At 41.0% G+C, this 10,514-nt stretch overlaps 2 protein-coding genes across 2 annotated transcripts; one reads left to right on the top strand and one right to left on the bottom strand.

The window, feature by feature from the left end:
• Positions 1-521: 521 nt before the first annotated feature.
• On the top strand, positions 522-4,806 carry LOC126987354 (putative nuclease HARBI1). Its single transcript, XM_050844344.1, has 2 exons — positions 522-1,982; positions 4,158-4,806. The coding sequence occupies exons 1-2, from the start codon at positions 1,319-1,321 to the stop codon at positions 4,526-4,528; spliced, it is 1,035 nt and encodes a 344-aa protein (XP_050700301.1). The 5' UTR covers positions 522-1,318; the 3' UTR covers positions 4,529-4,806.
• A 368-nt stretch (positions 4,807-5,174) lies between these two features.
• On the bottom strand, positions 5,175-10,069 carry LOC126987355 (myb-related transcription factor, partner of profilin-like). Its single transcript, XM_050844345.1, has 3 exons — positions 9,505-10,069; positions 8,006-8,122; positions 5,175-6,295 (listed from the first exon to the last, which is right to left on the bottom strand). The coding sequence occupies exons 1-3, from the start codon at positions 9,788-9,790 to the stop codon at positions 5,838-5,840; spliced, it is 861 nt and encodes a 286-aa protein (XP_050700302.1). The 5' UTR covers positions 9,791-10,069; the 3' UTR covers positions 5,175-5,837.
• Positions 10,070-10,514: the final 445 nt, after the last annotated feature.

The raw sequence follows: 10,514 nt of genomic DNA, 5'->3' as shown, positions 1-10,514 counted from the left end.
AAAACGATACTATATTGATATTTCAAATAAAAAAAACATAGATGAGTTCAAATTTTCATTATCTGTATTTTAGAAGACTTACAAAACCCGAAAACCACACGTTGACACGTACCTATGGACGATAATACTAGAAACGCCTGAACCGGTGTTGTGTTATTTGGTGTCCCCATCGTCAAAAGCTGGTGCTTTTTTTTACAAATACTGGTCTCGCGTGAACTGCGCATGCTCAGACCAGCAAGCGTAGACCTGTACAGTCTCACAAAGCTTTTTAACCGTAATTAAGAGTTGCTGGAAGGGTGAATCAGACATACAGTACCACTACCACCATCCTCGCTATTTCTAGAACGACACTCTGTACGAGTTCTATTTATATGTACAGAGTGTCGTCCTAGAAACAGTGAGGATAGTGGTACTGTATGTCTGATTCAGCCTTCCAGCAACTCTTAATGTGGTAAAAAGCTTTGTGCGACAGTACAGGGTTTAGCTTACTGGTCTGAACATGCTCAGTTAACGAGAGACCAGGGCCTGGATTCACTAACGAGTTACGACGTTCGTAAGTCACAAAAAATGTCTTAAGGCAACCTTCGGCTGCTTTGGGCTATTCACTAAACAGTTACGACACTCTTCCGGCACCGTAACTTTACGGCAGCTCCAGGCATGGCGTAAGGTATCATAACCCGGACCTAGGGCCTCCACAATACAATACGGACCATGACAGAGGAAGAAGAAGAAGACCCGCGACCATAACAACAGCGAAACTAGCCCCATAAAACACTCACGAAGAAGAAACCTGAAGAAGAAACACCCTCCGCACCACTTCCATGGGCCAGTAGGAGTACCGCACCAACTCCTCCCCACAGCCGTGTGAGAGGAAAATATCGTTTTGGACGTGGTCCGTCACACGACTCAGCGATCACCTCCACCGCCTGCGCCTGCCCCTGACCCCTGGCAGGACCGTCGAGGAGACCAGTGAGCACCTTCTGCTGCATTGCCCACGCTTCCACTCTCACCGAGTGCTGCCACGATACCACCTCGGCGCTCCCTGGACGTGCCCACTTTCGACCTGCCCACGGTGCTGCTGGTGGCAGCAGGCGTCCACCCCTCACGGCAGGAAGCAGCAGCCATCCGCCTCACCTACGCCTCCTTCAGGAGGACGGGGCAGCAGATACGCCTATGAAGCCCTCACAGGACGACACAAGGGCTCATATGAGCGAGTAGATCGCCGCGGCCCAAAACAACATGAACAAGAATCTGAAGAAGAAGTAGGGAGAAGAAAGAAAAAGAAGCCAGAAGACCCCAGTTTATTGAAGGTGAAGAAATGGAATTACAAGCAGTATTAGCACACGACCGGGCTCTCAGGAGAGAAAGGGTCTTCAGAGACCCTTTGAACCCCCTGGAAGTGGAAGATGAACATCTCTTGAGATATTATAGATTCCCTCGTAGGGAAATACTCTGGCTCTGTGATGAACTGGAACCAGACATTGGTCGTGTGACAAGAAGATCTCATGCCGTCCCTACTCACACGCAAGTGTTGACAGCACTGAGATTCTACGCTAGTGGAAGCTTTCAGAGTGTTGTGGGAGATGCCTCTGGACTCAGCCAATCAAGTGTCTCACGAATAATAGGGAAAGTAACAGATGCCTTATTCAGCAGAGCAAGACGGGAGATAAAAATGCCAAGAAGTGCAGCAGACATAGCTGCAACAAAGCATAAGTTTTACCAATTGAGTAATTTCCCTAATGTGATTGGTGCAATTGATTGTACCCACATTGCCATCAAAGCCCCACAGATTAACGAGGATGTATATGTCAATCGTAAACAATATCACTCACTGAACATCCAGGTGATTGCCAACTCTGATCAAGTAATCACAAGCTATTCAGCAAAATACCCTGGAAGCAGTCATGACTCTTACATATGGAGGAATAGTTGTGTTCGCCGGAGCTTCAACAGAGGGGAGTTTGGACACTCATACCTGCTTGGTGAGTATTTTGTTACTTTGTAATTATATATCCCTGACATTGTTTTGCAGACCTGAGTGATCCATTTCCGAGACTGTAATTATATATCCCTGACATTGCTTAGCTGACCTGAGTGATCCATTTCAGACACTCAATTTCTGGGTAAATTATAATACTTTTTCATGTGGAGATTGTTGTAATCACCAGGAAATGGCTACGATAACCATTTAGTTAAATTGTTGATAGTTTCGCACTTTAGCAGTGATAGGTTACTACCCTTTGCAACAAAGGATTACTATCCTCAGGAGCAATATATTACTATTTTAGGAGGTAGGTTACCATTCTTTTGGTCAGTGGTTCTTAACCTTATTACTACCATGCCCCCTCTAGGAATTGGTTCTTCCTCCACACCCCTTGCATCTGTGAATAAAGCTTCCTCCCAGATTTTAAAGAAAATAGTAAGCCCTATGTATGTAGTGTAGCAACTTGCCTGATGGGCGAACCTCCCATAACTCAATCTGCGAGGGGGGTACCTATTTGACCAACTGGTTAAGGAGTGGCTCTCTCATCTTGCTGGTTGCAGGTTCGATCCCCAGCGCGGCTAAACCTTTCCTTGTCTGGATTAATTTCTTGTGTGTTTCGTCACACACAGAGGTCGAGTATGAATATATTACCTGAAGAGTAAATTCTGGGATTTCAATTACACTATAGGAAATTAAAGTTAAGGCGATACTTTTGCATTTTCTCGTAAACTTCTCAATATTTGCCCACACTCTTGTCAAGAGAATAACACATTTAATTAGAGAAATTCCAAGTTTTACCTAGGGATCGTGCCCCCTTTGCAAATTACGGACACCCCCTTAGGGGGCCATGCCCTATCGGTTAAGAACCACTGCTTTAGGTTAATGTGTGTTTATGTTAGTTTATAGATAGGTTGTAGGGTCAAGACAGCTGAACAATCTGTCATAGTGTTTGTTATGATACTTTCTGCAATAAATTCACCCTCACACCGTTATAGCTCTTTTCTGGTGAAAGTCATATCCACGTGAAAGAGAATCATACCTTACCTAGAAATAAATAGTATGTGTCTAAAATCGACAGCTTAGATATGCTAATCAATGCTTCAGACCTTGAAACTTGCATCACATTTAGGTTGGATATTTGGGTAATTGTATAGTCACTGAAAGCCTCATTTCTTTGTCTGACAATAATATATAATTTACGAAAGTTAGTAAGGCACCATATAATATTTTGCTTGGCGTGTTTTACTGTGGTGTCATGCGTACTGTGTCTCGGTGTAATATACAATACACTACCAGGGTAATGTTTTCTTGCAGATGATCACTGTGTTTTTGTTAAGTGCTGCTGGCCAACTATGTAATTAGATGTGATCAATAATTTCAAACTAAGCATTATGCCTACCAAATTTAACCTACATAGGGATTGCTGGTAAATTAGTAACTAAACAGTGCCCTGTAAGGTTTGATTCATCACTCATTCTGAAAGCCATTAGTACTGTCATAGTGGCCACCACTGATTTATAATAAAAAAATGCCAAAAGACTGATTTTGATAATTAGCAACTTGTCACTAAATATTTTCATTGTTTGCCACTTCTATTGCTTGTAAAATAGGAAAAAAATATCAGCCAACAACTAATGTGTTCACTGTGGTGCAGATATTGTCAGGCTAAGGATACTAGGTATCACCCAGACATATGGCGTTGTGAGCGAGTGGGAGAAGAGATGAGAAGGGGGAGGGTTGGCTCAGTTTTGCATTGAGGTGGGAGAAAACTATCAAAAGTGCTAGTTCACACTATATACATAACATTCACTCTATAAAAAGAGGCAACAAAACTTGCTGCCAGCTTTTAACACCTTTCATACAATCATCTTGAATAGACCTTTGACACTAGATATTGATGCTGACCTTTGTTGGGTTTATATTTAATTATTATTTGTGTAATTCCTATGGTTTGTTCTGTGAGTTCAATGTTAGGTTATGGTTAAGTTAGGTACTCCAGTGTTTGGTATAAGGATGGTATATTATATTAGTTCATAATAACTCGTGCACTGATTTTCTTCACACCAAACCTTTTAATTTGCCTCTGCTTGAAATGTACCCACATCTAAAGATTGCTCTCTCTCTCTCTCTCTCTCTCTCTCTCTCTCTCTCTCTCTCTCTTATATATTTTTAGGTGACAGTGGATATCCCTTGGAACCCTTCTTGATGACGCCCATAGAAAATCCTGCCAACCCTGCGGAGCAGCGGTACAACAGAAGCCATATGAGGACACGTGTTGTTGTAGAACAGACATTTGGAACTCTCAAAACACGCTTCCGATGTCTTCATAGATCAGGAGGGGCACTCCAGTATGATCCTGCCCGCTGTGGAAAAATTGCAGTAGCTTGTATGCTCCTGCATAACTTATGTGTGAGGAGAGGTATACCCATGCAAGATGCTGTTGAATATCACGAGGAAGCTCATCCACCTGATATTGGTAATGTAAATGTTGGGCATGGGAGGGTTGAGAGGCAAGAACTCATCCAACAAGCATTTGTACTGTAATGCTGAATTGCCATATAATACATTAATAAGTTCAAGTACTACACAGTCTCAAGGTACTTTGCTAGATTAAGGTAAATATACTGTTTTCAGGTTGAGTCAAATATCTTTATATATTTTTTTATATATTATGTCAGTGTAAAAATACATTTCCTTACTCTTGTACTTATACTGCACCATTGAGACTAGAAAATAAGAGATCTTTTTGTAATAAATTTGCTATATATAAAAATTCTTAAAAAAAAAATATTGTCTAAATTAACCGGAGTAATAAGATATTAAAATAAACACACTTTGACTCCATTGACAAGAATATTTTTTACATAAACACATGGACTACAATATTGGCAATATAAAAGGTTATTTTTTACATAAAAAAGTGACTCCATTGATAAGAAATAAATAACTTATTTTAAACAAATACACAAGAACTTCATAAATAAATAAATGCATTTTTTTTACATAAACAGGTACTTGACTATTGTAACCTTATTTAATAGTTAACTGAAACTGGCTTCATAACTCCTAGCTGAGTACATAACTACGTTGCTGATTGGCTGTCGGATATCTCTGATGCCCAACACACTCGAATCAGCTTCATACTTACAGTGAGGGGGAAAAAAAAAATAACGGTTGGGAATGAAAGATTTTAGACACTTATATGGTGGCTACATGACATAACTGCATTGGTTACCTGTCAGCAGCAGCCTCATGGCCGGGCACCAGTCGACTCTGTTTTCTAATAGTGATTAGTGATCTGGCACAGTTGTGGTGCAAGATGTGGCAGTTCACTGATAATTATTAAAAGACATAACCGACTGGTGCCCAGCCATGAGACTGCTGCTGACACATAACTAATGCAGTTATGTTACGTAGTCATCACATAAGTCTGTCTGAAATCTTTCTCCCTCAAGATCAGTCTTTCATGATGCAAGTAAGTGGTGTCTTGTGCAAGCAATCACATACCTTTATAGAGTGGCATATACTTATCATAATTACTTTATTTTTACCCAAACAAGTTTTGCAAACCACTATATAATTGTAAAATCACAGATTCATCCTAAAATGTTGAAATAAATCTACCTATCTTGTGTAAGAGAAGCCAAGTAAATGATTATGAATATTTCTTGAATCTATGAAATTTTGTTGTGTTGGGTGACAAAGACAGCAGACACCACATCAGCCAAGACCAAATCAGCAGCGTTCTTACTGAGCTAGGAACTGTGGATTAAGGCACTGTTAAAGGGAATACAACCTAATTAAATTGTTCTCCTTACAACCAAAACAAAGACCTTTACCATAAGAAAATTATTTACATTGAATTCCGTGCCCTGTAGAACTCAACAAAGTCCTGAAAACTTTGAGCCATGGAATTCATTGAAACTGATATTTTTTCAAGTGAATTAGCACACTTTTCAACACCAACCTTTATTTCTCCTTGAACTTGCAGCATTTCTGGTGCCAAAGGGTCTGTCTTTCTTTTGGGAAACCTCCCATGTGGATCCACCCTGGGCCTGGTAGTGGAAGGGCCTGGGCTGCTAGGTGCTGCAGCACCGGTCAGTCTTTCCAAAGTGAGCCTAGAACTGGAAGGCTCTGGGTGGCTTGGTGCTGTAGCATCTGTTTGCGTTCCTGAAGTAGGCTCAAAAGTGGAAGGGTCTGGGCTGCTGGGTGCTGTAATACCCAGCAGCCTTTCTGGGGACATTTGAGGCAGGAAGTAATCATGCTCCATGATTACATAATCCTCTTGAACTTCAGAAAACATTGAGCCTCCTGTGAAAGAAAATTAATTTACTTAGTCTTCATTAGCAGGAGTCACACTTGCTGCTTGTTAGTAGGCTACATCCACCACCCACACAGTTTACCTCCTTTAATTCTCAATGGCATGATTTCTTCTACTGATATCATGTGCAGAATATTATCCAAAGACTGTATATAATGAAAATGTAGAGTAATAGTATTTTTTTGCTGTGATGTACTTCATATTACTCAACAAATTTAAATTTAGAAAAATGAGCACAAAAAAAAAAAAATACCATACAACATCACATTACTAACTCAATCTGCAACAAATGATTTTACAACAAGGAATATCACTCATAGACACTCGCATCTCAGCAACTGGGTAAAGGCTATTTCAACGCAACCTAACTTAACCCTACCCAAACCCATTAACCCCTTCTTTACTGGATGTGTGTCTTGTGACACATATCTGTCACAGCTTGATGCAGCCACGAGGCAACGGGTGCACCCTGTGACACACCCATGTCAAGTAAAGCCCCATTCACACTGTGCTGACTAAGCCACGACTACCTACGACTCTAGGGTACACGAGGTCTTGGGTGTCGATGTGAAAGGGTCGGGCACGTCTTGAAAGAGGTCTTAAGATTGTTGCCGAATGCTGAGCGGACGTCAGGAGGGGAGTGAGGGGTCGTGAGGGTTAGGGCGACATGTTGGCAACTAGTTGGCCGAATGTCTCAGACAGTCGGCAAGACACCAAGATGCCAATAAAACCTCCCTCCCCTTCTTTAAGCGTGGGATCCTACTTGTCAAATGGAAAAGTCGCTGGGTTGTCATGGCAGAGTCGGTACAGTATGAATGGGGCTTAAGAATATGTTGGTTTTGAGGGCTCACAAGGACTCGGTTTTGGGGTTATTTAACAGCGTGAGGTGGCACCCAGTGCCTTGTGCCAGCATCAAGCTGTAACACGCATGTTTCATAAACACATCTGTTACAAAAAGGGTTAATAGAAGTTGGGGACATATAATAAGAGCTATGCATTGAGGTGGCACTAATCTTCATCACTTTAGCCCGTAAGCTTGTAGTTTGAAAGCACCCATTACCCTGGGACGGGGGCCATGGGGCCACGTTGCCATGCAAGTCACCATATTTTACCTTAAACAGGTTCTCCCCCAGGTACCTATTTATCAACCAACACAAAAGAAAGAATGAACACCTGTGTGGGTTGTGTGATGACTATCCTGGATTGAACCTGGGCATGCAGACTCATAGCAACAAATGTTAATCACTAAAAACTGTAACTCAGAAATCCAAAGAAAAAAAGACGCAACACTATTAAGGCGATCTTCAGAAGCTCAGAACATCAGCACTCATGTACCTACCATTGTCAAGAATTCATAAGGAGCTTACAGTCACTACTGCTTCTTTCTTTTCTAGTCTTTCAGTACTTATACAAAGGCTTAACCTAAGGTTGTTCTAGTTACTCTATAAAATGGCATTGAAGCAATTACCCAAGGACAGTGATTCCCAACCTTTTCTTTCAGGTGACCCCCCACTCATGCACCTCTAGACATGACTGCAACCCCACTAGTTTAGTCGTATATGTGTTATTATGATGTAATAACACCATGTCTGATAATTTGAGGTTTTGGATACCCCAAGAAAAATGCTTAGTGACCCCACTTGGGGTCGCAACCCCAAGGTTTGGAAAGGGGGCCCTCGGACCTAAAATTAAAATAGTACCTGGAACTTCTTCAGAGTCAGGGACATCAGCATGTCCAGCAATGGCAACCTCGCTGATTAATGCAGCCATTGCTTCCTCAGCAGCGCTCAATTTGGTGTCTGCGGTTGGTCCTCCTCCTGAAGAAATAAAAAATAATTATTATTTTTTTTGTGAGAGAGAGAGAGAGAGAGAGAGAGAGAGAGAGAGAGTGAGGAAAGTTTTGATAACATGTCAGTTTGAAGAATATAAAGAAATTTAATGACTAAGTTATGGCAGAAGCAATGTCTAGATATATAATAAGCTACTGGGTACTTTCATGGGTTGTGTTTTTGAGCCTAGTGGTAATTAGACAAGGCTTCTGCATCATCAGTGTGAAAAACATTCATAAGGACCTGACTGATGTCCTTTGTGACCTTAGAAAATAGTTGTAAGGGTCAAAAGCATCCATGAATATGGATCATGAATTTCATACTGGTTTGCAATGGCCAATAATGTGGGCAAGACTTTAGATGTATTAAGTCCCATAAAGTAAGGTTAGCCGAAGGTTAATTACAAGAAAAGCACCCCTCAAGTTATGCAGTCAACTTGATGCTCATGAAACATTCAACCTGATATTCAGGAAACATTTGATTTGCATGAATTTTGTTAAAGTTGACAGAATTGCAAAATAAAAGGGGGGTGGTATGGAAATCAAATTTAACAGATGGGCGGCATACATTGAGCTTCTTTGAAAGCAGAGTACTAAATCTCACCAATCCACCACTTTTCATTAAGCTATTAATAATTTAGCATTTATAAGCTGCTATTAATTAGTGAGGCTGCTGTTCTTGTATTGATAGGTCACTAAATTAATGACAATAATTTACAATGCCTGGGTAAGTTATGGTTGCCCACAGGCTTACACTTCTTTCCTCAGCATGTGAGTCATTGTTTATATATATATATATATATATATATATATATATATATATATATATATATATAGAGAGAGAGAGAGAGAGAGAGAGAGAGGGTAGGTTAATGTTCTAAATAACTTAAGTTAGTGGCATAACACCTTGCAGGTGATGGAATATATAGGGTTAACTTTATAAGGTGCAGTAACATTGGTACCCATAATATACAACTGACTGAGGGAAGTCAAGGTGAATGATAAGAATTGCATGAAATATTACATGGGCTACCAACTGTCTTTTTTGCACCAACATATATCTAAAAAAATAAGATCCAATAAACTGAGAAGAAACTGTGAATACTGTATACTTTTGATTAATATACACAATGGAAGGTGATAAGTAAATAACTAAGCAACAATGTCACTAATTTTGCACCAATAAGTTACTATTTTAGCAGGTCAGAGCAGGGACGTGTGGCTCAGCAAGGACAACCCCAAGGAGGAACAAGTTAAGGTTGAGACTGACAAAAAGATATACATGTTCAAAAGTTACCTAATGACACCTTCCTGTAGGTAAACGAGCAAGTTTTACTCGATAGATGATTGCCTGACAGGTGATGGGCTTACCTGTTCTCAGCATTTCCTGTCTTGCATCAGCAACCTTCTTCTTTACGAATGAGCGGAAATCACGAAACTTCTTCTTCACCTCGTCCTCAGTTCTTCTGGTGACGCCAACAGCGTTGACAGCCTCCAGCACAGCCAGCCACGCCATGTTCTTCCCCTCCCTCGTGACACGTGTTGAGTCCAGCTTACCCAGCAACATTGTTTTTCTGTCTGTCACCTCCCTAATAAGGACTAGAAGTTCTTCGTTGGAAAAGTTAGGGCGGCGTTTCTTGGCTGAAGGGGCTGCCATGGTGTCTTCTTCAGCGTGGCTCCTGCGGCTGCGGCGTGGATAGAGGACGCGACGTTGATGTAAATGCGTAGTTGTAGCCTTTGGAACGGCAACTCCTGATTGCTGATGATGTCCCAGTTATTTTCTTTTTTCTTGTTTTCCATTTCATATGAGATGTTCTTGATGTGTTCATACCTTATGATTTGTTATTGTTTTCTTCACTGGCCCACGTGTAACTGTTTACGTTCCTGTGATTGGCTACTGTCTCTAGATTACATATGTATCAAGCGTTCCTATTGGTTGAGGGAAAAATGTCAACAACAGAGGGACGGAACGGAACGGAACACCACACCACTGCCGTCTGTCGGCGGAAGTGTGAAACAGCGCTAAGGCAGAAAAATCTAAACATGGCGGACTTAAGATTTTTTTGGGAATAGCAAAATACGACATTCTTATCTCCGCCATATTGGATCCACTTAAGAACGTCGTATCTGCGAAGCGTTAGTGAATCCAGGCCCAGTGTCTGTGGCGCTTTGACGATGGGACACCAAATAACACAACACAGGGTGCCTTCAATACCAAAAATGCTCACAAACGAATATGGAATATCAAATTTGAGGCAGTGAATAATCATTTTGGGGCCAAAGTTAAATGATTTTTCTCTTTGATATATTGATTTTTTAGTCTAACATAAAACATAACTTAGTGTTTTAATGTTGATGATCTAAGTATGAAATCTCTTCAC

Source organism: Eriocheir sinensis, chromosome 64 (assembly GCF_024679095.1).
Source record: "Eriocheir sinensis breed Jianghai 21 chromosome 64, ASM2467909v1, whole genome shotgun sequence".
Classification (NCBI taxonomy): domain Eukaryota; kingdom Metazoa; phylum Arthropoda; class Malacostraca; order Decapoda; family Varunidae; genus Eriocheir; species Eriocheir sinensis.
This window is presented reverse-complemented; position numbering and strand designations above follow the sequence as displayed.

Excerpts from the sequence above, each read along its gene's own strand:
- LOC126987354 (XM_050844344.1), top strand. The coding sequence starts at position 1,319 with ATGGAATTACAAGCAGTATTAGCACACGACCGGGCTCTCAGGAGAGAA. Across the intron at positions 1,983-4,157 it reads TGGACACTCATACCTGCTTG|GTGACAGTGGATATCCCTTG; the intron begins GTGAGTATTTTG and ends ATATATTTTTAG.
- LOC126987355 (XM_050844345.1), bottom strand. The coding sequence starts at position 9,790 with ATGGCAGCCCCTTCAGCCAAGAAACGCCGCCCTAACTTTTCCAACGAA. Across the intron at positions 8,123-9,504 it reads ACAGGAAATGCTGAGAACAG|GAGGAGGACCAACCGCAGAC; the intron begins GTAAGCCCATCA and ends TTATTTCTTCAG. Across the intron at positions 6,296-8,005 it reads TGACTCTGAAGAAGTTCCAG|GAGGCTCAATGTTTTCTGAA; the intron begins GTACTATTTTAA and ends TTTCTTTCACAG.